The sequence below is a fragment of the Cetorhinus maximus genome, unplaced genomic scaffold (assembly GCF_964194155.1).
Source record: "Cetorhinus maximus unplaced genomic scaffold, sCetMax3.hap1.1 HAP1_SCAFFOLD_361, whole genome shotgun sequence".
In the NCBI taxonomy this organism is placed as follows: Eukaryota; Metazoa; Chordata; class Chondrichthyes; order Lamniformes; family Cetorhinidae; genus Cetorhinus; species Cetorhinus maximus.
The window spans coordinates 37,066-64,822 of record NW_027596307.1 but is presented as its reverse complement, the minus strand read 5'-3'; the positions used below and the strand labels follow the sequence as shown (position 1 = coordinate 64,822).

The following is a 27,757-nucleotide window of genomic DNA, read 5'->3' as shown; positions in this document are numbered from 1 at the left end:
TTCAGAGAACAGGACCATCAATCCATCCATCCCACTGCATTCAGAGAACAGGACCATCAATCCATCCATCTCACTGCTCTCAGAGAACAGGACCATCAATCCATCCATCTCACTGCATTCAGAGAACAGGACCATCAATCCATCCATCTCACTGCATTCAGAGAACAGGACCATGAATCCATCCATCTCACTGCTCTCAGAGAACAGGACCATCAATCCATCCATCTCACTGCATTCAGAGAACAGGACCATGAATCCATCCATCTCACTGCTCTCAGAGAACAGGACCATCAATCCATCCATCTCACTGCTCTCAGAGAACAGGACCATCAATCCATCCATCTCACTGCATTCAGAGAACAGGACCATCAATCCATCCATCTCACTGCATTCAGAGAACAGGACCATCAATCCATCCATCTCACTGCATTCAGAGAACAGGACCATCAATCCAACCATCTCAATGCATTCAGAGAACAGGACCATCAATCCATCCATCTCACTGCTCTCAGAGAACAGGACCATCAATCCATCCACCTCACTGCATTCAGAGAACAGGACCATCAATCCATCCATCTCACTGCATTCAGAGAACAGGACCATCAATCCATCCATCTCACTGCTCTCAGAGAACAGGACCATGAATCCATCCATCTCACTGCTCTCAGAGAACAGGACCATCAATCCATCCATCTCACTGCATTCAGAGAACAGGACCATCAATCCATCCATCTCACTGCATTCAGAGAACAGGACCATCAATCCATCCATCTCACTGCTCTCAGAGAACAGTACCATCAATCCATCCATCTCACTGCTCTCAGAGAACAGGACCATCAATCCATCCATCTCACTGCATTCAGAGAACAGGACCATGAATCCATCCATCTCACTGCTCTCAGAGAACAGGACCATCAATCCATCCATCTCACTGCATTCAGAGAACAGGACCATCAATCCATCCATCTCACTGCATTCAGAGAACAGGACCATCAATCCATCCATCTCACTGAATTCAGAGAACAGGACCATCAATCCATCCATCTCACTGCATTCAGAGAACAGGACCATCAATCCATCCATCTCACTGCATTCAGAGAACAGGACCATCAATCCATCCATCTCACTGCTCTCAGAGAACAGGACCATCAATCCATCCATCTCACTGCATTCAGAGAACAGGACCATCAATCCATCCATCTCACTGCATTCAGAGAACAGGACCATGAATCCATCCATCTCACTGCATTCAGAGAACAGGACCATCAATGCATCCATCTCACTGCATTCAGAGAACAGGACCATCAATCCATCCATCTCACTGCTCTCAGAGAACAGGACCATCAATCCATCCATCTCACTGCTCTCAGAGAACAGGACCATCAATCCATCCATCTCACTGCATTCAGAGAACAGGACCATCAATCCATCCATCTCACTGCATTCAGAGAACAGGACCATCAATCCATCCATCTCACTGCATTCAGAGAACAGGACCATCAATCCATCCATCTCACTGCATTCAGAGAACAGGACCATCAATCCATCCATCTCACTGCATTCAGAGAACAGGACCATCAATCCATCCATCTCACTGCATTCAGAGAACAGGACCATCAATCCATCCATTTCACTGCATTCAGAGAACAGGACCATCAATCCATCCATCTCACTGCTCTCAGAGAACAGGACCATCAATCCATCCATCTCACTGCATTCAGAGAACAGGACCATCAATCCATCCATCTCACTGCTCTCAGAGAACAGGACCATCAATCCATCCATCTCACTGCTCTCAGAGAACAGGACCATCAATCCATCCATCTCACTGCATTCAGAGAACAGGACCATCAATCCATCCATCTCACTGCATTCAGAGAACAGGACCATCAATCCATCCATCTCACTGCTCTCAGAGAACAGGACCATCAATCCATCCATCTCACTGCTCTCAGAGAACAGGACCATCAATCCATCCATCTCACTGCATTCAGAGAACAGGACCATCAATCCATCCATCTCACTGCTCTCAGAGAACAGGACCATCAATCCATCCATCTCACTGCATTCAGAGAACAGGACCATCAATCTATCCATCTCACTGCTCTCAGAGAACAGGACCATCAATCCATCCATCTCACTGCATTCAGAGAACAGGACCATCAATCCATCCATCTCACTGCATTCAGAGAACAGGACCATCAATCCATCCATCTCACTGCATTCAGAGAACAGGACCATCAATCCATCCATCTCACTACATTCAGAGAACAGGACCATCAATCCATCCATCTCACTGCATTCAGAGAACAGGACCATCAGTCCATCCATCTCACTGCATTCAGAGAACAGGACCATCAATCCATCCATCTCACTGTATTCAGAGAACAGGACCATCAATCCATCCATCTCACTGCTCTCAGAGAACAGTACCATCAATCCATCCATCTCACTGCATTCAGAGAATAGGACCATCAATCCATCCATCACACTGCATTCAGAGAACAGGACCATCAATCCATCCATCCCACTGCTCTCAGAGAATCGGACCATCAATCAATCCATCTCACTGCTCTCAGAGAACAGGACCTTCAGTCAATCAATATCACTGCCTTCAGAGAACAGGACCATCAATCCCTCCATCTCACTGCTCTCAGAGAATCGGACCATCAATCAATCCATATCACTGCTCTGCTAGAGTAGGGCCATCAACCCCCGCATCCCCAACCTCCAGCCCATTAGCATTGAATGTTCCATTTCTATATCTGAACGCCTTTCCCCTCTTCCATCTTTGCTCTCTATGATGCTTTATTTGAGGAAAACAATTTGATCATGTTTCCAGGTGTGAATATTGGTGATGTTGGCTGCTACATTTACGATAACTAGACCGTGGTGGTCAACAAGTGCAGAACACAGCCCTCTCAGGTAAGGAACTGTTTTGACTGATGCAGTTGTTAAAGCGGAGTTATTTAAAAATCCAAAGGGGAAACTTTAAACTACTGTCATAGCCTACAATTTGAAGTGTTATGATGTCATTCTAAAATCAGGAATCAGTCCTCCAGTTTTCAAGGTTTTACATTATACTAAATGAAATATTTTATTAATTTACATAGGCTAAAATATATGTACACATGGCTACAAATTACTACTATCATCTTTTAACAAATTCCCAAAATAATCTCCATTAAGGCAACAGCAACCCATAGACTTAACCAAGCACTAGGCAAAGCATTTTCACCTTACGACTTCAAAAATGTGGTTCTTTTCACTGTGGAGCCAGTTGGAGGCTTACAGCTGCCTTTTGATCTCACATTGTCCCTGCTCTGCACACCCGAAAACTGGCGAAGTTATACCTACCACCCCTGATTGAATTCAAATTCTCATTGGCTCACAAATCTCTTTGAACTTCACCTTTTAACAATGATACCCCTTTCATAGTATCAACTTTATTAGTAATATAAGCATATTGCTTGGTAGCTGCTAGAAAGGCGTCAGTTTTCACCCCCCTCCTTGAATGCTCTATTCAAAAGATGCAAATGTACACAACATCCTTTGCCCTCTCCGACAATGGTGCCTGTCAATATCCTTTTAGCAAGTCAATCTTTGTGATAAATTTCGATTGTCTCACTTTCTCGATGCAATTTTCCAACCGTGGTATGGGATATGAATCCACTGTTGTCACTGCATTCACCCTTCAAAAGTCCACACACAGTCTTGTGTTCCATCTGATTTCAGTACCAGGATAAAGGGCGAACTCCAATTACTTCAACTAGACTCAATTATATCATTTTGAAGCATGAAATCAATTTCTTTTTGTACTTGTGATAACTTTTCCAGATTTAATCCAGAAGGTTGTTGCCTTATTGAAGACGATTTTTCTTTACTACATCATGTAAAGCTAAATGTGCCTTTCCCAATTTATTTCCACAAATAGATTTGTGTGACTGCAATAGCTTTTCCAAACACTCTGACACTTGCTTGGAAGGTAACTCAATATTGCATTTATATTTTCAAGCACCCCCTCATTATCCAATTTGATTAGAGGAAAATCAATTTCAGATTCCTGCACTTCTACCTCTTTCTCATCATCCACCATCACTAACACCTCTTTTTGTTCCCCTTCCCTGACAAAGTACTTTTAAAGCATATTTACATGACATTCCCTCCGCTTCTTTCTTCTATCTGGAATATTTATTAAATAATTTACTTCACTCAATTTCTTTTCAATCCTGTAAGGCCCACTAAATCTTGCATTTAATGAATCTCCAAACACTGGTAACAAAACTAGTACTGTCTCTCCAGAAACAAAACTGAATTTTAGTCATCTTATCTGCCTTCACTTCCATCACTTGCTGTGAGATCTTTAAATGTTCCCTAGCCAACTCGCAAGCCCTGTTCAATCTTTCCCTGAAATTTGATATGTTATCCAGGAGAGTTGTTTCTGAATTTTGACCCACCAATTTCTCATGAATCAGTTTCAGTGGTCGTCTTAACTCATGACCATAAACCAGTTTAAAAGAGCTAAAACCAGTCGATGCATTAGGAACGTCTCTAATAGCAAATAACAAGAATGGAATTCCTGTATCCCAATCCTGTGCATAATCCTGACAGTACGCCCTTATCATAGTTTTTAAAGTTTGATGCCATCTTTCCAAAGCTCCTTGTGCCTGCGGAGCTGTTGACTTTAAACTGTTTTATCCCCAAACAGCTGTGAAATGCAATTTGACTCCTGATCTGATTGTATTTCTTTAGGTAAACCATATCTTGTTAAAAAAATTTAATTAACTCCTCCACAACCTTCTTAGTTGTAATATTTCTTAAAGATATCGATCGCTTCAGGAAACCTGGTAGACACATCCATTATTGTCAGTAAATAATGATTTCCACTTTTAGTCTTAGGGAGGGGTCCTACACAATCAGTCATGACCCTGGTAAAAGGTTCTTCAAATGCTGGTATTGGGATTAAAGGCGCTGGCTTAATCACTGCTTGTAGTTTTCCTGTTGCTTGACATAGATGACAGGTTCTACAAAATTTAACTACATCCCTATGCAATCCTGGCCAAAAAAAAATACCTCTGCATCTTTTCCTGTGTTTTCCTAATTCCTAAATGTCCCCACATTGGAATTTCATGAGCAATCCTCAGAATCTCATTTCTATACCCTAATGGGATAACAATCTGATGCACCTCCCTCCAGATTTCATTTGCTGAGACGTAATCTGATCACCGTTTTCTCATTAAAATAGTCCCTCGAAGATAATAACTGACTGGAATACATTTTGCTTCTGTTTCTGAATAATCTTTCTCATATAACTGTTTTAATTGCGAATCACTTTTCTGTAACTCCACTAACCTCTTTGAGTTAAACACTTCAACTGAACTGTCCTACATTCCTTCCTCCTGAACAATGTTATCACAGTGCCAGCTAATTGGATTTCGACACCTTCTTCTTGCCTTTGAACTGCCTGCTTATCTTGTTTATCTTGTTCTTCCCGATGGGCCTTTGATCTCATTAGAACACAATCAGGAAACAATCCAGGATAAAAACAAAAAGCTAAAAGCTACTGCGGATGCTGGAAATCCAAAACAAAATAAAAACAGAATTACCTGGAAAAACTCAGCAAGTCTGGCAGCATCGGCGGAGAAGAAATCAGTCAACGTTTCGAGCCCTCATGGCCCTTCAGCAGAACTGAAGCATAGTTTCAACAAGGGAGAAATATAAATTGGTTTAAGGTGGGTGGGGGGGAAGAGACACATTGAGGATTCAATCCAGGATGTTCCTTCTGTAGCACTTCTGTTGAGAACACATCTCCAGGCTGCTAAACTACTATAGGCATCACCCACATTTGCGATCCAGCTATATCATTACCCAGAATAAATTGAACCCTTGCAATGGGCAATTTTTCCACCACTCCAACTATAACTTCACCCGCCTTCCATGAGCTCTTTAAGTTTACCTTCCACAACGGAATAGATTTTTCATCTCCATGAACCCCACTTATTATTACCTTCTCCTGTAACACTCCCTCTTAACAACAAATATCACTATCCCACAACATTAAGGATTGACTAGCCCCTGTGTCTCTTAAATTGTTAACAGCTTTACCTCCACCCTGTAAACATGGAAAGACTTTCCCTTCACATACAAAATCTTTAAACATTTCTGAAACCTGCTCCTCAGAATTCTCTTGAGTAAAGTGTGAACACATTCCCACTTCTTTACCTTTCACTGATTCTCCCTGTTTCACCTGTACACAAACCACTGGTTTCTCCTGTGCCTGAACCTCAGAACCCACAGTACTTTTACTTCCAGTGCATTTCTGTACTCCAATAATTCCTACAGATTTTCCCTGCAATCTCCAACACACTGACTTCGTGTGCCCCACTTTATTACAATGAAAACACCTCAATTTTCAAATGTTGCTTCTACCTTCAGCACCTTCCTTTTTATCCTGAGAAAAAAACTTTCTGGGAACTTCCAGCTACTCCTTCTCTTCCCTGACTACCTACCTTCCTTTCACCTTCCCACTTTTTACCCTTTTCTAATTTGAAAGAGTGTTGGAAGAAAGGTTTAGCTCTATGAATTAACTCATAATCATCAGCTATCTCTGCTGCTTGTCTTACAGAATCAACCCTTTGTTCCTCCACATGAGTTCTCACTACCGAAGGGATTGAATCTTTAAATTCTTCCAAAAGAATTACTTCCCTAAGAGCTGCACAGGTTGTCTATACTTTTAACGTCCGTATCCACCGGTCAAAATTACTTTGTTTTACTCTTTCAAACTCAATATAAGTTTTCCCAGGCTGTTTTCTCATATTCCTAAATTTCTGCCTGTGTGCTTCAGGAACTAACTCATATGCATTTAAAAGAGCTTTTTTCACTACATCAAAATTCACCGACATTTCTTCTGAAAGTGAAGCATATACCTCAAGCCCCTACCTAACAACTTAGATTGTAATAGTGATGTCCAGTTTTCCTGTGGCCATTTCATCTGTTTAGCTAGCTCTGCAAATGAAATAAAGAATGCTTCAATATCTGTTTCCTCAAACTTTGGAAGAGCTTGTACAAATTTAAACATCTCCCACTGGGTTCTATTCTAGAGATAAATCCTTCCTCAGCTACTGACATCTCTTTCTAACTGCCAACATTTGCAGTTGGAATACTTTCTCTTTTTCTCTTTCCTCCTTCTCTATCTTCACAATTTCTAATTCCCTTTTAAAAGCCATTTCTCTGTCCTTTACTTCAAATTCAAACTTTTTCAGTTCCTTTGCTTGTTCAAATTCTAGCGTCTTCATTTGTAACTGAAGTCTCACTACCTCCAGCAGTGACTCACTAGTGTCAGGTTTCACTTCCAACTGTAGATGCTGTGCTATGCTTTTAACTATATCTGATTTCCTGGCTCCCACAGGTAACCCCAGTTTTAACTTATCCACCAACTCTGTTAACTTACTATTGGTGATTCTCTCCAACCCACTCAGAGTTATCTCTTCTACTCCCAGACAAGTCTTAGCAATTCCCAAGCCATCTTGCAGTCTCACCACTTCTAAACCACCTCACCAACTCCTGAATTCAAAGTGCCTCTTGTACTCGAGATTCATCAATTCTTAACCAATCAAGCAATTAGAAATATAATTTATCCCGGCACAGCCCCCAATTGTTATGACTGATGCAGTTGGTAAAGCGGAGTTGTTTAAAAATCCCAGAGGGAAACTTTAACTGTCATAACCCATAATTTTAAGTGTTATGTTTGGGATGCAACACTAAATTCAGGAATCAGACCATCAGTTCTTGAGGTTTTACATTAAATTAATTGAAACATTTTATTAATTTGCACAGGTTAATAATATATACACACATGGCTACAAATTACTACTATCATAACATTTAACAAATTTCCAAACTCATCTCCATTAAGGCAACAGCAACCCATAGACTTAACCAAACACCAGGCAAAGCATTTTCACCTTACGAATTCAAGAATAAGGTTCTTTTCACTGTGGAGCCAGTTGGAGACTTACAGCTGCCTTTTGACCTCACATTGCCTCGGCCCTGCACACCCGAACACTACTGAAGTTATACCTACCACCCTTGATTGAATTCAAATTCTCATTGTCTCACCAGCCTCTTTGAACTTTACCTTTTAACAATGAAACCCCTTTCATAGTACCAATTTTATTAATAATATAAACGTATCGCTTTGTAGCTGCTAGAAAGGCATCAGTTTTCATCCCACTTCTTGAATGTGCTATTCAAAAAATACAAATCAAAACTAGCTCCGTTCAAAGCACCCAGACTAGCTGGCTTTAATCCAATTAAAACACACCCGCAGACTAAACCTCTATTTAAAAAGAAAAATATTTTCCAAAATATTATATACTTTAATAGCTTCATGACAGGAACCTTTTCCTCGCAGCAACTCTGGGAGTTACAGTCCGTGAGTGTGCTCAGTGGAAATTGAAAGGTAAATGGGAACAGACACTTAGGTTAGCTTTGGCACAGTATTTTTGCAGCAAGGGTAGCCTATCGTGCTGCTTCTACCCTGGTTACAGTGTAATATCACTGCCCACGGCCACACACTTTTTGACTTGCCCTTCATTCGGGTTGCATTGTACACTAGCTCAGATTTCTATAACTATCCATCTGACTCTTGGTCACTCAAACTCAAAACACCACTTTTCTCTCTTAAAATTGTTTCATATCCAGCTCTGTGTCAAATTCAAACTTCACCCCTTGGCTCTCTCCCCTCCCGAAATCTCATCGTAAACTCCTTAGTCCTCTCACCATTCCTGACCCTTTCCCCCTGACCCTTAACCCTCCTCTTATTCCCTCTCACCTCTCCCTCATCCCTCATTCTCTCTCTCAAATCCCTAACCCCTTTCTAATTCCCTCCACTTACCTATTGCTCTTTTCTCCTGAAGATGTTTCTTAAAACTCTCCTTGTTGAAAGTTTTGATCAGCTGCCCTAATATCTCCTTATGTGGTTTTGTGCCAGTTTTCTTTATAACACTCCTATGAAGTGCCTTGGGATGTTACTGTTGACCTCAGAGGTGGGGTATCATTGGTAAGACCTGCATTTATTGCCCATCCCTAATTGCTCTTGAGCAGGTGTTGGTGAGCCTTTTTCAGTCAGTTCTGCAATCTGTGTGATAAAGGTACTCCCGCAGTTCTGTTAAGCTGGGAATTACAAGATTTTGATCCAGCGGCAATGAAGGAAAAGACAATGTGGTTGCAAGTCAGGATGATGTGTGACTTGGAAGCAGTGGTGTTCCCATACACTTCTTCTAGATGATGGAGGTCGCAGGCCAGTGAAACCTTGGTGAGATACTGCAGTACATCCTGTAGATTGTATACACTGCAGCCATAATGCACCTGTGGCGGAGGAGGTGAGTGTTGAGCCCAATAGCAGGGGTACTGATTAAGCAAAATGCTCACCTGGATGTTGTCTAGATTCCTAGGTGTTGTTGGAGCTACATCCATCTAGGTGAGGGCAAAGTATTGAGCCACACTCCTGACTTGTGCCTTGCACATGGTAAAAGGGAGTAATGAAGTGAGTCATGAGCTACAGAATGTGATCTGCTCTTGCAGTCATGAATTAATATTGCTGGTCTGGTTAGTTTCTGATTAGTATTGAATGCTTTTCACTGCTTCAGACTTTCTGTGTGGTCTCTCCATAGCACCCCACTCACTGACTTCCTGGTTTCAAACTCAAACACCTGATGGGAGAATGGAAATCCCAGCAAGATTCAAGTGACTGATTCATTGGTTCTGGGCTTAGTTTCAGTTTTATTGTGCATTGTTTATTGGTCATGAATGTGATACACAGCTAGCCTGTATCTCTAATAGTGCCTCTTGTGTCTCTGATGTGGGTATTCCAGTTCATTGTATTATATATCATTCAGTTCCATTTTTCCTGTGATGTACACCATTCTGTAGCCTCTCCCTGTGTTGTGTATCATTCAGTTCCATTTTTCCTGTGATGTACGCCATTCTGTAGCCTCTCCCTGTGTTGTGTACCATTCAGTTCCATTTGTCCTGTGATGTACGCCATTCTGTAGCCTCTCCCTGTTTTGTGTACCATTCAGTTCCATTTGTCCTGTGATGTACGCCATTCTGTAGCCTCTCCCTGTTTTGTGTACAATTCAGTTCCTTCCCTTGTATTATACACTGGTCAGTTTGTCCCCAGTGCCTTTTGGTTTAAACATTTGTGCTCTTGGGCACAGTGATCGATTTGTTCCATCCTGCCTAAAGCTGTGCTATTTGTTCCCTGGATGGTAATGAAGAATTGAAGACTGTGATTTTGAATTCTTGAATGATCCTGTTATTTTCGCATTCGACTATTGAGAACAACACTACACATATTCAACACTTTTCTAATAAAGATCAGCATAATTGTATATATTCTCCCTCCTCACAGAGGCCTGTGGTCTATTTTTTCCACTTACACAGTGACAGGGGAGTGTGTATTCTTACCAAGTGATACTGATAGGTAATTATGTATTCTGACTCCGCGATAGTAACAGGAAATTGTGCGCTCTCACCCAGTGAATTATATATTCACATCCGCTGATAGTGCGAGGAAATTGTATATTCTCACCTGGTGATAGCGACAGGAAATTGTGCATTCCACCCAGTGAGAGGGACAGGGATTTGTGCATATTTGGGGACAGGAATCTTTTTATTCTCACCCAATGATAGTGACACGTAATTGTGTATTCTTGTCCAGTGCCAGTGTTAATAACAGGAAATTTTGTATTTTTACCCAATGATAAAATCAGCAAATTGTATAATCTCATCCAGTAATAATGACAGGAAATTGTGTATTCTTACTTAGTGATAGTGACAACTAATTGTGTATTCTAACCCAGTGATAATGGCAGGGAATTGTGTAATCTGATCCAGCAATTGATGCAGGAAATTGTGTATTCTCAACCAGAGACAGTGACAGGGAATTGTGTATTCTCAACCAGAGACAGTGACAGGGAATTGTGTATTCTCACCCACAGATAGTGACAGGGAATTGTGTATTCACATCCAGTGTTGTGACAGGAAATTGTGTATTCACATCCAGTGTTGTGACAGGAAATTGTGTATTCACATCCAGTGATATTGGCAGGAAATTGTGTATTCTCACCCAGTGATATTGGAGGAAATTGTGTATTCTCACCCTGTGATAGTGACAGGAAATTGTGTAATTTCACCCAGTGATAGTGACAGGAAATTGTGTATTCTCACCCAGTGACAGAGAGAGAGAATTGTGTATTCTCACCAACTGACAGTGACAGGCAATTGGGTATTCACATCCAGTGCCAGAGGATTGTGTATTCTCAGCCAGTGATAGTGCCAGGGAATTGTGTATTCTTACCTAGTGATAGTGACAGTTAATTCTGTATTCTCATCCAGTGCAAGAGGACTGTGTATTCTCTCCCAGTGATAGTGGCAGGAAATTGTGTATTCTCAAAGGGATAGTGACAGGGAATTGTGTGTTCTCACCCAGTGATAGTGATAGGGAACTGTGTATTCTCATCCAGTGATAGAGATAGAAAATTCTGTATTCTCACCCACTGATAAGAGGCAGGAAATTGTGTATTCGCACCCAGTGATCGTGACAGGGAATTGTGTATTCTCACCCTATGCCAGAGGATTGTGTATTCTCACTCGGTGATAATGACAGGGAATTGCGAATCTCATTCAGTAAAATGACAGGGAATTGTGTCTTCTCACCCAGTGATAGTGACGAGGAATTGTCTATTCTCATCCAGTGATAGCGACAGCAAATTGTGTATTCTTATCCATTGATAGAGGCAAAAAAAGTTTGTATTCACATCCAGTGCTATGACAGGAAATTGTGTATTCACATCCAGTGCTGTGACAGGAAGCTGTGTATTCACATCCAGTGTTGTGACAGGAAATTGTGTATTCACATCCAGTGTTGTGACAGGAAATTGTGTATTCTCACCCAGTGATAGTTACAGAGAATTGTGTATTCTCGCCCTGTGGTAGTGACAGGGAATTGTGTATTCTCAGCCAGTGATAGTGACAGGATATTGTGTATTCACATCCGGTAATAGTGAGAGGAAATTGTGTATTCTCACCCTGTGATAGTGATGGGGAAATATGTATTCTCATCCAATGATAGTGACATGGAATTTTGATTCTCACCCAGTGATAATGACATGGAATTGTATAATCTCATCCAGTGATTGAGGCAGGAAATTATGTATTCTCACCCAGTGATTGGGGTGTGCAATTTGTATTCCCATCCACTGATAGAGGCAGGAAATTGTGTATTCTCATCCAGCAATAGCAAGAGCAAAATTGAGTATTGTCACCCAGTGAGAGTGACAGGAACATACATATTCTCATCAAGTGACAGAGACAGGAAATTGTGTATTCTCGCGCACTGATAGTGACAGGGAATTGTGTAATTTCATTCAATAAAAGTGACAGGGAAGTTTGTATTCTCACCCACTAGCAGTGATAAGACATTGTGTGTTCTCATCCAGTGATAGAGACAGCAAGTTGTGTATTTGCACCCAGTGATAATGACAGGAAATTGTGTATTCTCAACCAGTGATAGAGACAGGGAATTGTGTATTCTCACCCAGTGACAGTGACAGGAAATTGTGTATTCTCATCCTTTGCAAGAGGATTGTGTATTCTCACCCAGTGAAAGTGACAGTGAATCCTGTACTCTCACCCAGTGATAGGGACTCGGAATTGTGTATTCTCACCCACTGATAGAGGCAGGAAATTGTGTCTTCTCAACCAGTGACTGACAAGGAATTCTGTATTCTCACCCAGTGCAAAAGGATTGTGTATTCTTTCCCAGTGAGAGTGACAGGAATTTATGTATTCTCACCCACTGATAGAGGCAGCAAAATGGGTATCCTCAACCATTGATTGTGACAGGGAAGTGCATAATCTCACCCAGTGATAGTGACAAGAAATAGTGCATTACCGTTCATCGATAGTGATAGTAAATTGTATTTTATCAGCCAGTGATATTGGCACGGAATTGTGTAATCACACCTAGCAATAGTGACAGGAAATTATTTATTCTCACCCAGTGATACTGACAGGAAGTTGTGTATCTCACCCACTGATAGAGGCAGGAAATTGTTTATTCTCAACCAGTGTTTGTGACAGGGAGCTGTATATTCTTATCCAGCAATAGCGAGAGCAAAATTATGTATTCTGACCCAGTGATAGCGACAAGGAATTGCGTATTCTCAGCCAGTGAGTAACAGGAAATTGCGTATTCTCATCAGGTGATAGTAACAGGAAATTGTACATTCTCACCTAGTGATAGCGACAGTGAATTCTGTATTCTTATTCAGTAAAAGTGACAGCGAAGTATGTATTCTCACCCAGTAATAGTGACAAGAAATTGTGCATTCTCATCCAGTGATGGCGACAGCAAGTTGTGTGTTCGCACCCAGTGATAGTGGCAGGAAAGTGATGCAGTGATACTGATGATTAATTTTGTATTCTCATCCAGTGCCAGACGATTGTGTATTCTCACCCAGTAATAGTGTTTTCCCCCTCCCCCTGGTCTCTCAGTGACTCTCTCTCTCTCTCTGCTGCTCCTTTTATCCCCGCTGTGTTTTCCACTCTCCCCTGGTCTCTCAGTGAGTCTCTCTCTCTCTCTGCTGCTCCTTTTATCCCCGCTGTGTTTTTCACTGTCCCTCGGTCTCTCACTGACTCTCTTTTTGTTTCTCTCCTGCTCCTTTTATCCCCGCAGTGTTTTCCACTCGCCCCCAGTCTCTCAGTGACTCTCTCTCCCTCTATCTCTGCTGCTCCTTTTATCCCCGCTGTGTTTTCCACCCTCCCCCTATTGCTGCTTTTATCCCCGCTGTGTTTTCCACTCTCCCCCGGTCTCTCAGTCACTCTCTCTTCCTCTCTCTCTGTGCTGCTCCTTTTATCCCCGCTGTGTTTTCCCCCTGCCCCTGGTCTCTCAGTGACTCCCTCTCACTCTCCCGCTATTGCTCCTTTTATCCCCGCTGTGTTTTCCACTCTCCCCTGCTCTCTTAGTGACTCTCTCTCTCTCTGCTGCTCCTTTTATCCCCGCTGTGTTTTCCACTCTCCCCAGTCTGTCAGTGTCTCTCTGTCTCTCTGCTGCTCCTTTTATCGCCGCTGTGATTGCCACTCTCCCCCGGTCTCTCAGTGACTCTCTCTCTCTCCCTCTCTCTCTGCTGCTCCTTTTATCCCCGCTGTGTTTTCCACTCTCCCCCGGTCTCTCAGTGACTTTGTCTCTCTCTCTCTCTGCTGCTTCTTTTATCCCCGCTGTGTTTTCCACTCTCCCCCGTTCTCTCAGTGGCTCTCTCTCTCTCTATCTCTTTTGCTCCTTTTATCCCCGCTGTATTTTCCACTCTCCCCCGGTCTCTCCGTGACTCTCTCTCTCTCTCTCTCTGCTCCACCTTTTATCCCCGCTGTCGTTTCCACTCTCCCCCGGTTTCTCAGTGACTCTCTCTCTCTCTCTATGCTGCTCATTTTACCCCCGCAGTGTTTTCCACTCTCCCCCGGTCTCTCAGTGACTCTCTCTCCCTCTCTCTCTGCTGCTCCTTTTATCCCCGCTGTGTTTTCCACTCTCCCCCTATCGCTGCTTTTATCCCCACTGTGTTTTCCACTCTCCCCCCCGTCTCTGAGTGACTCTCTCTCCCTCTCTCTCTGTGCTGCTCCTTTTATCCCCGCTGTGTTTTCCCCCTGCCCCTGGTCTCTCAGTGACTCCCTCTCACTCTCCCGCTATTGCTCCTTTTATCCCCGCTGTGTTTTCCACTCTCCCCCGGTCTCTCAGTGACTCTCTCTCTCTCTCTCTCTCTCTCTCTCTGCTGCTCATTTTAGCCCCGCAGTGTTTTCCACTCTCCCACGGTCTTTCAGTGACACTCTCTCCCTCTACCTCTGCTGCTCCTTTTATCCCGCTGTGTTTTCCACTCTCGCCCGGTCTCTCAGTGATAATCTCTCTCTCTCTCTCTGCACTTCCTTTTATCCCCGCTGTGTTTTCCACTCTCGCCCGGTCTCTCAGTGACACTCTCTCTCTCTCTCTCTCTCTCTGCTGCTCCTTTTATCCCCGCTGTGTTTTCCACTCTCCCCAGGTCTCTTAGTGACTCTGTATCTCTCTCTCTGTTGCTCATTTTATCCCCGCTGTGTTTTCCACTCTCCCCCTATTGCTGCTTTTATCCCCGCTGTGTTTTCCACTCTCACCCGGTCTCTCAGTGACTCTCTCTCCCTCTCTCTCTGTGCTGCTCCTTTTATCCCCGCTGTGTTTTCCCCCTGCCCCTGGTCTCTCAGTGACTCCCTCTCACTCTCCCTCTCTGCTGCTCCTTTTATCCCCGCAGTGTTTTCCACTCTCCCCCGTTCTCTCAGTGACTCTCCCTCCCTCTACCTCTGCTGCTCCTTTTTTCCCCGCTGTGTTTTCCACTCTCCCCCTATTGATGGTTTAATCCCCGCTGTTTTTTCCACTCTCCCCCCGTCTCTCAGTGACTCTCTCTCCCTCTCTCTCTGTGCTGCTCCTTTTATCCTCGCTGTATTTTCCCCCTGCCCCGGTCTCTCAGTGACTCCCTCTCACTCTCCCGCTATGGCTCCTTTTATCCCCGCTGTGTTTTCCACTCTCCCCGCTCTCTCAGTGACTCTCTCTTTCTCTCTCTGCTGCTCCTTTTAACCCCGCTGTGTTTTCCAATCTCTCCCGGTCTCTCAGTTACTCTCTCTCTCTCTCTCTGCTGCTCCTCTTATCCCCGCTGTGTTTTCCGCTCATCCCCGGTCTCTCAGTGACTCTCTCTCCCTCTCTCTCTGCTGCTCCTTTTATCCCCGCTGTGTTTTCCACTCTCCCCTGGTCTCTCAGTGATTCCCTCTCACTCTCCCGCTATTGCTCCTTTTATCCCCGCTGTGTTTTCCACTCTCCCCGTTCTCTCAGTGACTCCCTCTCGCTCTTTCTCTCTCTGCTGCTCCTTTTATCCCCGCTGTGTTTTGCACTCTCCCCCGGTCTCTCAGTGACTCTCTCTCTCTCTCTCTCTGCTGCTCCTTTTATCCCTGCTGTGTTTTGCACTCTCCCCTGGTCTCTCAGTGTCTCTCTCTCTCTCTCTCTCTCTGCTGGTCCTTTTATCCCCGCTGTGTCTTCCACTCTCTCCCGGTCTATCAGTGACTCTCTCTCCCTCTCTCTCTGCTGCTCCTTTTATCCCCGCTGTGTTTTCCACTCTCCCCTGGTCTCTCTGTGACTCTCTCTCTCTCTCTCTGCTGCTCCTTTTATCCCCGCTCGGTTTTCCACTCTCCCAGTCTCTCAGTGACTCTCTCTCTCTCTCTCTCTGCTGCTCCTTTTATCCCCGCTGTGTTTTCCCCTTCCCCTGGTCTCTCAGTGAAGTCTCTCTATCTCTCTCTGCTGATCCTCTTATCCCCTCTGTGTTTTCCACTCTCCCCCGCTCTCTCAGTGACTCTCTCTCTCTCTCTCTCTTTCTGCTACTTCTTTTATCCCCGCTGTGTTTTCCACTCTCCCCGTTCTCTCAGTGACTCCCTCTCTCTCTTTCTCTCTCTGCTGCTCCTTTTATCCCCGCTGTGTTTTCCACTCTCCCCATGTCTCTCAGTGACTCTCTCTCTCTCTCTCTCTCTCTGCTGCTCCTTTTATCCCTGCTGTGTTTTGCACTCTCCCCTGGTCTCTCAGTGTCTCTCTCTTTCTCTCTTTCTGCTGCTCCTTTTATCCTCGCTGTGCTTGCCACTCTCACCCGGTCTCTCAGTTACTCTCTCTCTCTCTCTCTCTCTCTGCTGCTCCTCTTATTCCCGCTGTGTTTTCCGCTCATCCCCGGTCTCTCAGTGACTCTCTCTCCCTCTCTCTCTGCTGCTCCTTTTATCCCCGCTGTGTTTTCCACTCTCCCCCGGTCTCTCAGTGACTCTCTCTCTCTCTCTCTCTCTCTCTCTCTCTCTGCTGCTCCTTTTATCCCCGCTGTGTTTTCCACTCTCCCCCGTCTCTCAGTAACTCTGTCTCCCTCTCTCTCTGTGCTGCTCCTTTTATGCCCGCTGTCTTTTCCCCCTGCCCCTGGTCTCTCAGTGACTCCCTCTCACTCTCCCGCTATTGCTCCTTTTATCCCCGCAGTGTCTTCCACTCTACCCGCTCTCTCAGTGACTCTCTCTTTCTCTCTCTGCTGCTCCTTTTATTCCCGCTGTGTTTTCCACTCACCCCCGGTCTCTCAGTGACTCCCTTTCTTTCTCTCTGCTGCTCCTTTTATCCCCGCTCTGTTTTCCACGCTCCCCCGGTCTCTCAGTGACTCCCTCTCACTCTCTCTCTCTCTCTCTCTTTCTCTCTGCTGCTCCTTTTATCCACACTGTGTTTTCCACTCCCCCCCGGTCTCTCAGTGACTCTCTCTGTCTCTCTCTCTGCTGCTCCTTTTATCCCCACTGTGTCTTCCACTCTCCCCCGGTCTCTCAGTGACTCTCTCTCTCTCTCTTCTCTCTCTCTTCTGCTCCTTTTATCCCCGCTGTGTTTTCCACTCTCCCCAGTCTGTCAGTGACTCTCTGTCTCTCTCTCTCTGCTGCTCTTTTTATCCCTGCTGTATTTTCCACTCTCCCCAAGTCTCTCAGTGACTCTCTCTCTCTCTCTGCTGCTCCTTTTTTCCCCGCTGTGTTTTCCACTCTCCCCTGGCCTCTCAGTGACTCTCTCCCTCTCTCTCTGCTGCTCCTTTTATCCCCGCTGTGTTTTCCACTCTCCCCCAGTCACTTGGTGTCTCTCGCTCTCTCTCTCTGCCTTTCTGTCTGCTGCTGATTTTATCCCCGCTGTGATTTCCACTCTCCCCTGTCTCTCAGTGACTCTCTCACTCTCTCTGCTGCTCGTTTTATCCCCGCTGTGTTTTCCACTCTCCCCCGGTCTCTCAGTAACTCACTCTCTCTCTCTGCTGCTCCTTTTATCCCCGCTGTGTTTTCCACTCTCCCCAGGTCGCTCAGTGACTCTCTATCTCTATCTCTGCTGCTCCTTTTATCCCCACTGTGTTTTCCACTCTCCCCTGGTCTCTCAGTAACTCTCTCTCTCTCTATTGCTCTTTTTATCCCCGCTGTGTATTCCACTCTCCCCAGCTCTCTCAGTGACTCTCTCTCTCTATCTTTCTCTCTGCTGCTCCTTTTATCCCCGCTGTGCTTTACGCTCTACCCCGGTCTCTCAGTGTCTCTCTGTCTCTCTCTCTCTCTCTGCTGCTCTTTTTATTCCCGCTGTGTTTTCCACTCTCCGCCGGTCTCTCAGTTACTCTCTCTCACTCTCTCTCTGCTTCCCCTTTTATCCCCGCTGTGTTTGCCACTCTTCTCCGCTCTCTCTGTGACTCTCTCCCTCTCTCTCTGCTGCTCCTTTTATCCCCGCTGTGTTTTCCACTCTCCCCCAGTCTCCTGGTGACTCTCTCTCTCTCTCTGTCTCAGCCTCTCTGTCTTCTGCTGCTTTCATCCCCGATGTGATTTCCACTCTCCCCTGTCTCTCAGTGTCTCTCTCTCTCTCTCTGCTGCTCGTTTTATCCCCGCTGTGTTTTCCCCTGCCCCTGGTATCTCAGTGACTCCCTCTCTCTCTCTCTCTGTGCTGCCCCTTTTATCCCCGCCGTGTTTTCCACTCTCCCCGGGTCTCTCAGTGACTCTCTATCTCTATCCCTGCAGCTACTTTTATCGCCGCTGTGTTTTCCACTCTCCCCTGGTCTCTCAGTGACTCTCTCTCTCTCTCTGCTGCTCCTTTTATCCCCGCTGTGTTTTCCACTCTCCCCCGGTCTCTCAGTGACTCTCTCTCTCTCTCTGCTGCTCCTTTTATCCCCGCTGTGTTTTCCACTCTCCCCTGGTTTCTCAGTGACTCTCTCTCTCTTTTTCTGCTGCTGCTTTTATCCCCGCTGTGTTTTCCACTCTACCCCGGTCTCTCAGTGACTCTCTCTCTCTCTCTCGCTCTGCTGCTCCTTTTATCCCCGCTGTGTTTTCCAATCGCCCCCAGGTTCCTCAGTGACTCTCTCTCTCTATCTCTCTCGCTCTGCTGCTTCTTTTGTCCCCGCTGTGCTTTCCATCTCCCCTGGTCTCTCAGTGACTCTCTCTCCCTCTCTCTCTCTGCTGCTTTTATCCCCCTGTGTTTTCCACTCTCCCCCAGTCTCTCAGTGACTCTCTGTCTCTCTCTCTCTTTCTCTCTGCTGCTCCTTTTATCCCCGCTGTGTTTTCCACTCTCCCCTTGTCTCTCAGTGACTCTCTCTCTCTCTCTCTTTCTCTCTGCTACACCTTTTATCCCCGCTGTGTTTTCTACTCTCCCCTGGTCTCTCAGTGACTCTCTCTCTCTCTCTCTCTCTGCTGCTCCTTTTATCCCCGCTGTGTTTTCCAGTCTCCCCCGGTGTCTCAGTGACTCTCTCTCTCTCTCTCTCTCTCTCTGCTGCTCCTTTTATCCCTGCTGTGTTTTCCCCCTGCCCCTGGTCTCTCAGTGACTCTCCCTCTCTCTCTGCTGCTCGTTTTATCCCCGCTGTGTTTTCCACTCTCCCCTGGTCTCTCAGTGACTGTCTGTCTCTCTTTCTCTCTGCTTCTCCTTTTATCCCCGCTGTGTTTTCCCCCTGCACGTGGTCTCTCAGTGACTCCCTCTCACTCTCCCCCTATTGCTCCTTTTATCCCCGCTGTGTTTTCCATTCTCCCCCGGACTCTCAGTGACACTCTCTCTCTCTCTCTCTCTCTCTCTCTATCTCTCTGCTGCTCTTTTTATCCCCACTGTGTTTTCCACTCTCCCTAGGTCTCTCAGTGACGGTCTATCTCTCTGCTGCTCCTTTTATCCCCGCTTTGTTTTCCACTCTCCCCTGGTCTCTCAGTGACTCTCTCCCTCTCTCTGCTGCTGCTTTTATCCCCGCTGTGATTTCCACTCTCCCCCGGTCTCTCAGTTACTATCTCGCTTTCTTTTTCTGCTGCTCTTTTTATCCCCGCTGTGTTTTCCCTCTCCCCCGGTCTCTCAGTGACTCACTCTCTCTCTCTCTCTGCTTCCCCTTTTATCCCCGCTGTGTTTGCCAATCTTCCCCGGTCTCTCAGTGACTCTCTCCCTCTCTCTCTGCTGCTCCTTTTATCCCCGCTGTGTTTTCCATTCTCCCCCAGTCTCTTGGTGACTCTCTCTCTCTCTCAGCCTCTCTCTCTGCTCCTCCTTTTATCCCCGCTGTGATTTCCACTCTCCCCCGGTCTCTCAGTGACTCTCTCTCTCTCTCTCTCTCTCTGCTGCTCGTTTTATCCCCGCTGTGTTTTCCCCCTGCCCCTGGTCTCTCAGTGACTCCCTCTCTCTCTCTATGTGTTGCCCCTTTTATCCCCGCAGTGTTTTCCACTCTCCCCAGGTCTCTAAGTCACTCTCTCTCTCTCTCCCTCTCTCTCTCTTTTGCTCTTTTTATCCCCGCTGTGTTTTCCAATCTCCCCTGGTCTCTCAGTGACTCTCTCTCTCTCTCTCTCTATTACTCCTTTTATCCCCGCTGTGTTTTCCACTCTCCCCCAGTCTCTCAGTGACACTCTCGCTCTCTCTCTCTGCTGCTCCTTTTATCCCCGCTGTGCTTTCCATCTCGCCTGGTCTCTCAGTGACTCTCTCTCTCTCTCTCTGCTGCTCCTTTTATCCCCGCTGTGTTTTCCACTCTCCCCCGGTCTCTCAGTGACTCCCTCTGACTCTCTCTCTATTGCTCTTTTTATCCCCAGAGTGTTTTCCACTCTCCCCCGGTCTCTCAGTGACTCTCTCTCTCTCTCTGCTGCTGCTTTTATCCCCGCTGTTTTTTCCACACTCCCCCAGTCTCTCAGTGACTCTCTCTCTCTCTCTGTTGCTCGTTTTATCCCCGCTGTGTTTTCCCCCTGCCCCTGGTTGCTCAGTGACTCCCTCTCTCCCTCTCTCTGTGCTGCCCCTTTTATCCCCTCTGTGATTTCCACTCTCCCCTTTCTCTCAGTGACTCTCTCTCTCTCTCTCTCTCTGTCCTGCCCCTTTTATCCCCGCTGTGTTTTCCATCTCCCCCGGCCTCTCAGTGACTCCCTCTCACTCTCTCTATTGCTCCTTTTATCCCCGCTGTGTTTTCCACTCTCCCCCGCACTCTCAGTGACTCTCTCTCTCTCTCTCTCTGCTGCTCCTTTTTTCCCCGCTGTGTTTTCCATCTCTCCTGGTCTCTCAGTGACTCTCTCTCTATCTGCTGCTCCTTTTATCCCCGCTGTGTTTTCCATCTCCCCCGGTCTCTCAGTGACTCTCTCTGTCTCTCTCTCTGCTGCTCCCTTTATCCCCGCTGTGTTTTCCATCTCTCCCGGTCTCTCAGTTACTCCCCCTCACTCTCTCTCTATTGCTCTTTTTATCCCCGCACTGTTTTCCACTCTGCCCAGGTCTGACAGTGACTTTCTCTCTTTCTCAGTTTCTCCTTTTATCCCCGCTGTATTTTCCACTCTCCCCAGGTCTCTCAGTGACTCTCTCTCTCTCTCTGCTGCTCATTTTAGCCCCGCTTTGTTTTCCACTCTTCCCTGGTCTGTCAGTGACTCTCTCCCTCTCTCTGCTGCTCCTTTTATCCCCGCTGTGTTTTCCATTCTCCCCCAGTCTCTTGGTGACTCTCGCTCTCTCTCTCTGCCTTTCTGTCTGCTGCTCCTTTTATCCCCGCTGTGCTTTCCTTCTCCCCCGGTCTCTCAGTGACTCTCTCTCTCTCTCTCGCTCTCTCTCTGCTGCTCCTTTTATCCCCGCTGTGTTTTCCCCTGCCCCTGGTCTCTCATTGACTCCCTCTCACTATCCCCCTAATGCTCGTTTTATCCCCGCTGTGTTTTCCACTCTCACCTGGTCTCTCAGTGACTCTCTCTCTCTCTCTCTCTTTGCTGCTCCTTTTATCCCCGCTGTGTTTTCCACTCTCCCCCAGTCTCTTGGTGACTCTCTCTCTCTCTGCCTCTCTGTCTGCTGCTGCTTTTATCCCCACTGTGATTTCCACTCTCCCCCGGTCTCTCAGTGACTCTCTCTCTCTCTTTTTCTGCTGCTCCTTTTATCCCCGCTATGTTTCCCACTCTCCCCAGGTCTCTCAGTGACTCTCTAAATCTCTCTCTGCTGCTCCTCTTATCCCCGCTGTGTTTTCCACTCTCCCCCGGTCTCTCAGTGACTCTCTCTCTCTCTCTCTCTATCTCTCTCTCTCTGCTGATGCTTTTATCCCCCCTGTGTTTTCGACTCTCCCCTGGTCTCTCAGTGACTCTCTGTTCTCTCTATCTTTGCTGATCGTTTTATCCCCGCTGTGTTTTTCCCCTGCCCCTGGTCTCTCAGTGACTCCCTCACACTCTCTCTCTCTCTCTCTCTCTCTCTCTCTCTCTGCTGCTCCATTTATCCCCGCTGTGTTTTCCACTCTTCCCCGGTCTGTCAGTGACTCTCTCTCTCTCTCTCTCTGCTGCTGCTTTTATCCCCACTGTGTTTTCCACTCTCCCCCAGTCTCTTGGTCACTCTCTCTCTCTCTCTCTCTCGCTCTGCTGCTCCTTTTATCCCCCCTGTGTTTTCCACTCTCCCCCTGGTTTCTCAGTGACTCTCTCTCTATCTCTCTCTCTCTCTATCTCGCTCCGCTGCTCCTTTTATCCCCGCTGTGCTTTCCATCTCACCCGGTCTCTCAGTGACTCTCTCTCCCTCTCTCTCTCTGCTGCTGCTTTTATACCTCTGTGTATTCCACTCTCCCCCAGTCTCTCAGTGACTCTCTGTCTCTCTCTCTATCTTCCTTTCTGCTGCTCCTTTTATCCCCGCTGTGTTTTCAACTCTCCCCTGGTCTCTCAGTGACTCCCTCTCACTCTCCCTCTCTCTGTCTCTCTGTGCTGCCCCTTTTATCCCCTCAGTGTTTTCCACTCTCCCCTGGTCTCTCAGTGACTCTCTCTCTCTCTTTTGCTCTTTTTATCCCCGCTGTGTTTTCCACTCTCCCCAGGTCTCTCAGTGACTCTCTCTCTCTATCTTTCTCTCTGCTGCTCCTTTTATCCCCGCTGTGCTTTCCACTCTCCCCCGGTCTCTCAGTGACTCTTTCTCTCTCTCTCTCTCTCTCTGCTTCCCCTTTTATCCCCGCTGTGTTTTCCACTCTCCCCCATGCTCTTGGTGACTCTCTCTCTCTCTCAGCCTCTCGCTCTGCTGCTCCTTTTATCCCCGCTTTGATTTCCACTCTCCCCCGGTCACTCAGTGACTCTCTCTCTTTCTCTCTGCTGCTCCTTTTATCCCCGCTGTGTTTTCCACTTTCCCCTGGTCTCTCAGTGACTCCCTCTCACTCTCTCTCTATTGCTCTTTTTATCCCCGCTGTGTTTTCCACTCTCCCCCGGTTTCTCAGTGACTCTCTCTCTCTCTCTCTCTCTCTCTGCTGCTCCTTTTATCCCCGCTGTGTTTTCCATCTCCCCGGTCTCTCAGTGACTCTTCCTCTCTCTATGCTGCTCCTTTTATCCCCGCTCTGCATTCCATCTCCCCCGGTCTCTCAGTGACTCTCTCTCTCTCTCTCTTTCTGCTGATCGTTTTTTACCCGCAGTGTTTTCCACTCTCCCCCGGTCTCTCAGTGACTCTCTCTCACTCTCTCTCTCTTCTGCTCCTTTTATCCGCGCTGTGTTTTCCACTCTCCCCCGGTCTCTCAGTGACTCTCTCTCTCTTTCTGCTGCTCCTTTTATCCCCGCTGTTTTTTCTACTCTCGCCACGTCTCTCAGTCACTCTCTCTCTCTCTGCTGCTCCTTTTATCCCCGCTGTGTTTTCCTCTCTTCCCCAGTCTCTTGGTGACTCTCTCTCTCTCTCTCTGCTGCTGCTTTTATCCCCGCTTTGTTTTCCACTCTCCCGCAGTCTGTCAGTGACTCCGTTTCTCTCTCTCTGCTCTCCTTTTATCCCCGCTGTGTTTTCCACTCACCCCCGGTCTCTCAGTGACTCCCTTTCTCTTTCTCTGCTGCTCCTTTTATCCCCACTGTCTTTTCCACTCTCCCCCGGTCTCTCAGTGACTCTCTCTCTCTCTCTCCACTGCTTTTTTATCCCCGCTGTGTTTTCCACTCTCCCCCGGCCTCTCAGTGACTCTCTCTCTCTTTCTTTGCTGCTCCTTTTCTCCCCGCTGTGTTTTCCTCTCACCCCCGATCTCTCAGTGACTCCCTTTCTCTCTCTCTGCTGCTCCTTTTATGCCCGCTGTGTTTTCCACTCTCCCCCGGTCTCTCAGTGACTTTCTCTCTCTCTCTCTGCTGCTCCTTTTCTCCCCGCTGTGTTTTCCTCTCACCCCCGATCTCTCAGTGACTCCCTTTCTCTCTCTCCACTGCTCCTTTTATCCCCGCTGTGTTTTCCACTCTCCCCCGGTCTCTCAGTGACTCTTTCTCTGTCTCTCTCTGTCTGCTGCTGCTTTTATCCCCGGTGTGTTTTCCACTCTCCCCCGGTCTCTCAGTGACTCTCTCTCTCTCTCTCTCTGCTGCTCCTTTTATCGCCGTTGTTTTTTTTTCTCTCCCCCGGTCTCTCAGTGACTCTCTCTCTCTACTGCTCTTTTTATCCCCGCTGTGTTTTCCACTCTCCCCTGGTCTCTCAGTGACTCTCTCTCTCTCTCTCTGCTGCTCCTTTTATCGCCGCTGTTTTTTTTTCTCTCCCCCGGTCTCTCAGTGACTCTCTCTCTCCCTCTCTCTCTGCTGCTACTTTTGTCCCCGCAGTGTTATCCACTCTCCCCCGGTCTCTCAGTGACTCTCTCTCCCTCTACCTCTGCTGCTCCTTTTATCCCCGCTGTGTTTACCACTCTCCTCCTATTGCTGCTTTTATCCCCGCTGTGTTTTCCACTCTCCGCCGGTCTCTCAGTAACTCTCTCTCCCTCTCTCTCTGTGCTGCTCCTTTTATCCCCGCTTTGTTTTCTCCCTGCCCCTGGTCTCTCAGTGACTCCCTCTCACTCTCCTGCTATTGCTCCTTTTATCCCCGCTGTGTTTTCCTCTCTCCCCGCTCTCTCAGTGACTCACTCTCTCTCTCTCTCTCTGTTGCTCATTTTATCCCCGCTGTGTTTTCCACTCTCCCCTGGTCTCTCCGTGACTCTCTGTCTCTCTCTCTCTGCTGCTCCTTTTATCCCCGCTGTATTTTCCTCTCTCCCTGCTCTCTCAGTTACTCTCTCTTTCTCTGCTGCTCCTTTTATCCCTGCTGTGTTTTCCACTCTCCCCTGGTCTCAGTTACTCTCTCTTTCTCTGCTGCTCCTTTTATCCCTGCTGTGTTTTCCACTCCCCCCTGCTCTCTCAGTTACTCTCTCTTTCTCTGCTGCTCCTTTTATCCCTGCTGTGTTTTCCACTCTCCCCGGTCTCTCAGTTACTCTCTCTTTCTCTGCTGCTCCTTTTATCCCTGCTGTATTTTCCACTCCCCCCTGCTCTCTCAGTTACTCTCTCTTTCTCTGCTGCTCCTTTTATCCCTGCTGTGTTTTCCACTCCCCCCTGCTCTCTCAGTTACTCTCTCTTTCTCTGCTGCTCCTTTTATCCCTGCTGTGTTTTCCACTCCCCCCTGTTCTCTCAGTTACTCTCTCTCTCTCTGCTGCTCCTTTTATCCCCGCTGTGTTTTCCCTCTTCCCCAGTCTCTCAGTGACTCTCTCTCTCTCTCTCTCTGCTCCTCCTTTTATCCCCGCTGTGTTTTCCACTCACCCCCGGTCTCTCAGTGACTCCCTTTCTCTCTCTCTGCTGCTCCTTTTATCCCCGCTGTGTTTTCCACTCTCCCCCGGTGTCTCAGTGACTCTCTCTCTCTCTCTCTCTCTGTTGCTCATTTTATCCCCGCTGTGTTTTCCACTCTCCCCTGGTCTCTCCGTGACTCTCTGTCTCTCTCTCTCTGCTGCTCCTTTTATCCCCGCTGTATTTTCCTCTCTCCCTGCTCTCTCAGTTACTCTCTCTTTCTCTGCTGCTCCTTTTATCCCTGCTGTGTTTTCCACTCTCCCCTGGTCTCAGTTACTCTCTCTTTCTCTGCTGCTCCTTTTATCCCTGCTGTGTTTTCCACTCCCCCCTGCTCTCTCAGTTACTCTCTCTTTCTCTGCTGCTCCTTTTATCCCTGCTGTGTTTTCCACTCTCCCCGGTCTCTCAGTTACTCTCTCTTTCTCTGCTGCTCCTTTTATCCCTGCTGTATTTTCCACTCCCCCCTGCTCTCTCAGTTACTCTCTCTTTCTCTGCTGCTCCTTTTATCCCTGCTGTGTTTTCCACTCCCCCCTGCTCTCTCAGTTACTCTCTCTTTCTCTGCTGCTCCTTTTATCCCTGCTGTGTTTTCCACTCCCCCCTGTTCTCTCAGTTACTCTCTCTCTCTCTGCTGCTCCTTTTATCCCCGCTGTGTTTTCCCTCTTCCCCAGTCTCTCAGTGACTCTCTCTCTCTCTCTCTCTGCTCCTCCTTTTATCCCCGCTGTGTTTTCCACTCACCCCCGGTCTCTCAGTGACTCCCTTTCTCTCTCTCTGCTGCTCCTTTTATCCCCGCTGTGTTTTCCACTCTCCCCCGGTGTCTCAGTGACTCTCTCTCTCTCTCTCTCTCTGCTGCTCCTTTTATCCCTGGTGTGTTTTCCACTCTCCCCTGGTCTCTCAGTGACTCTCTCTCTCTCTCTCCACTGCTCTTTTATCCCCGCTGTGTTTTCCACTCTCCCCCGGTCTCTCAGTGACTCTCTCTCTCTCTCTCTCTCTCTCTGCTGCTCCTTTTATCCCCGCTGTGTTTTCCACTCTCCCCCAGTCTCTCAGTGACTCTCTCTCTCTCTCCTGCTGCTTCTTTTATCCCCGCTGTTTTCTCCACTCTCCCCCAGTCTCTCAGTGACTCTCTCTCTCTCCCTCTCTGCTGCTCCTTTTATCCCCGCAGTGTTTTCCACTCTCCCCCGGTCTCTCAGTGACTCTCTCTCCCTCTACCTCTGCTGCTCCTTTTATCCCAGCTCTGTTTTACACTATCCCCCTATTGCTGCTTTTATCCCCGCTGTGTTTTCCACTCTCCCCCGGAATCTCAGTAACTCTCTCTCCCTCTCTCTCTGTGCTGCTCCTTTTATCCCCGCTGTGTTTTCCCCGTGCCCCTGGTCTCTCAGTGACTCCCTCTCACTCTCCTGCTAATGCTCCTTTTATCCCCGCTGTGTTTTACACTCTCCCCGGTCTCTCAGTGACTCTCTCTCTCTCTCTCTCGCTCTGCTGCTCCTTTTATCCCCGCTGTGTTTTCCACTCTCCCCTGTCTCTCAGTGACTCTCTGTCTCTCTGTCCTCTGCTCGTTTTATCCCCGCTGTGTTTTCCCCTGTCCCTGGTCTCTCAGTGAATATTTCTCTCTCTCTCCCTCTGCTGCTCCTTTTATTCCCGCTGTGCTTTCCATCTCCCCCGGTCTCTCAGTGACTCTCTCTCTCTCTCTCTCTCTCTCTCTCTCTGCTGCTCCTTTTATCCTTGCTGTGTTTTCCACTCTCCCCTGGTCTCTCAGTGACTCTCAATCTCTCTCTGCTGCTCCTTTTATCCCCGCTGTGCTTTCCATCTCCCCCGGTCTCTTGGTGACTCTCTCTCTCTCTCTTTCTCTCTCTCTCTCTCTGCTGCTCCTTTTATCCCCGCTGTGCTTTCCATCTCCCCCAGTCTCTTGGTGACTCTCTCTCTCTCTCTCTCTGCTGCTCCTTTTATCCCCGCTGTGATTTCCACTCTCCCCCGGTCTCTCAGTGACTCTCTCTCTCTCTTTTTCTGCTGCTCCTTTTGTCCCCGCTATGTTTCCCACTCTCCCCAGGTCTCTCAGTGACTCTCTCTCTCTCTCTGTCTCTGCTGCTCCTTTTATCCCCGCAGTGTTTTCCACTTTCCCCCGGTCTCTCAGTGACTCTCTCTCACTCTCTCTCTCTGCTGCTTTTTTTATCTGCGCTGTGTTTTCCACTCTCCCCCGGTCTCTCAG

At 47.2% G+C, this 27,757-nt stretch overlaps 1 protein-coding gene across 4 annotated transcripts in view; it reads left to right on the top strand.

The window, feature by feature from the left end:
• Positions 1-10,411, top strand: part of LOC144673421 (cysteine-rich protein 2-like) — a 107,365-nt gene extending 96,954 nt beyond the window's left edge. For 2 of the 4 annotated variants that reach the window (XM_078535265.1, XM_078535262.1), the window contains 2 exons: positions 2,843-2,925; positions 9,675-10,411. In XM_078535265.1, coding sequence (XP_078391391.1) covers positions 2,843-2,886 — 44 coding nt within the window. In that variant the 3' untranslated portion in view covers positions 2,887-2,925; positions 9,675-10,411. Of the gene's footprint in view, positions 1-2,842; positions 2,926-9,650 lie in introns of all 4 variants that reach the window. The other 2 variants (XR_013574306.1, XM_078535263.1) reach the window with 2 other exon arrangements.
• The last annotated feature ends 17,346 nt before the right edge of the window (positions 10,412-27,757 follow it).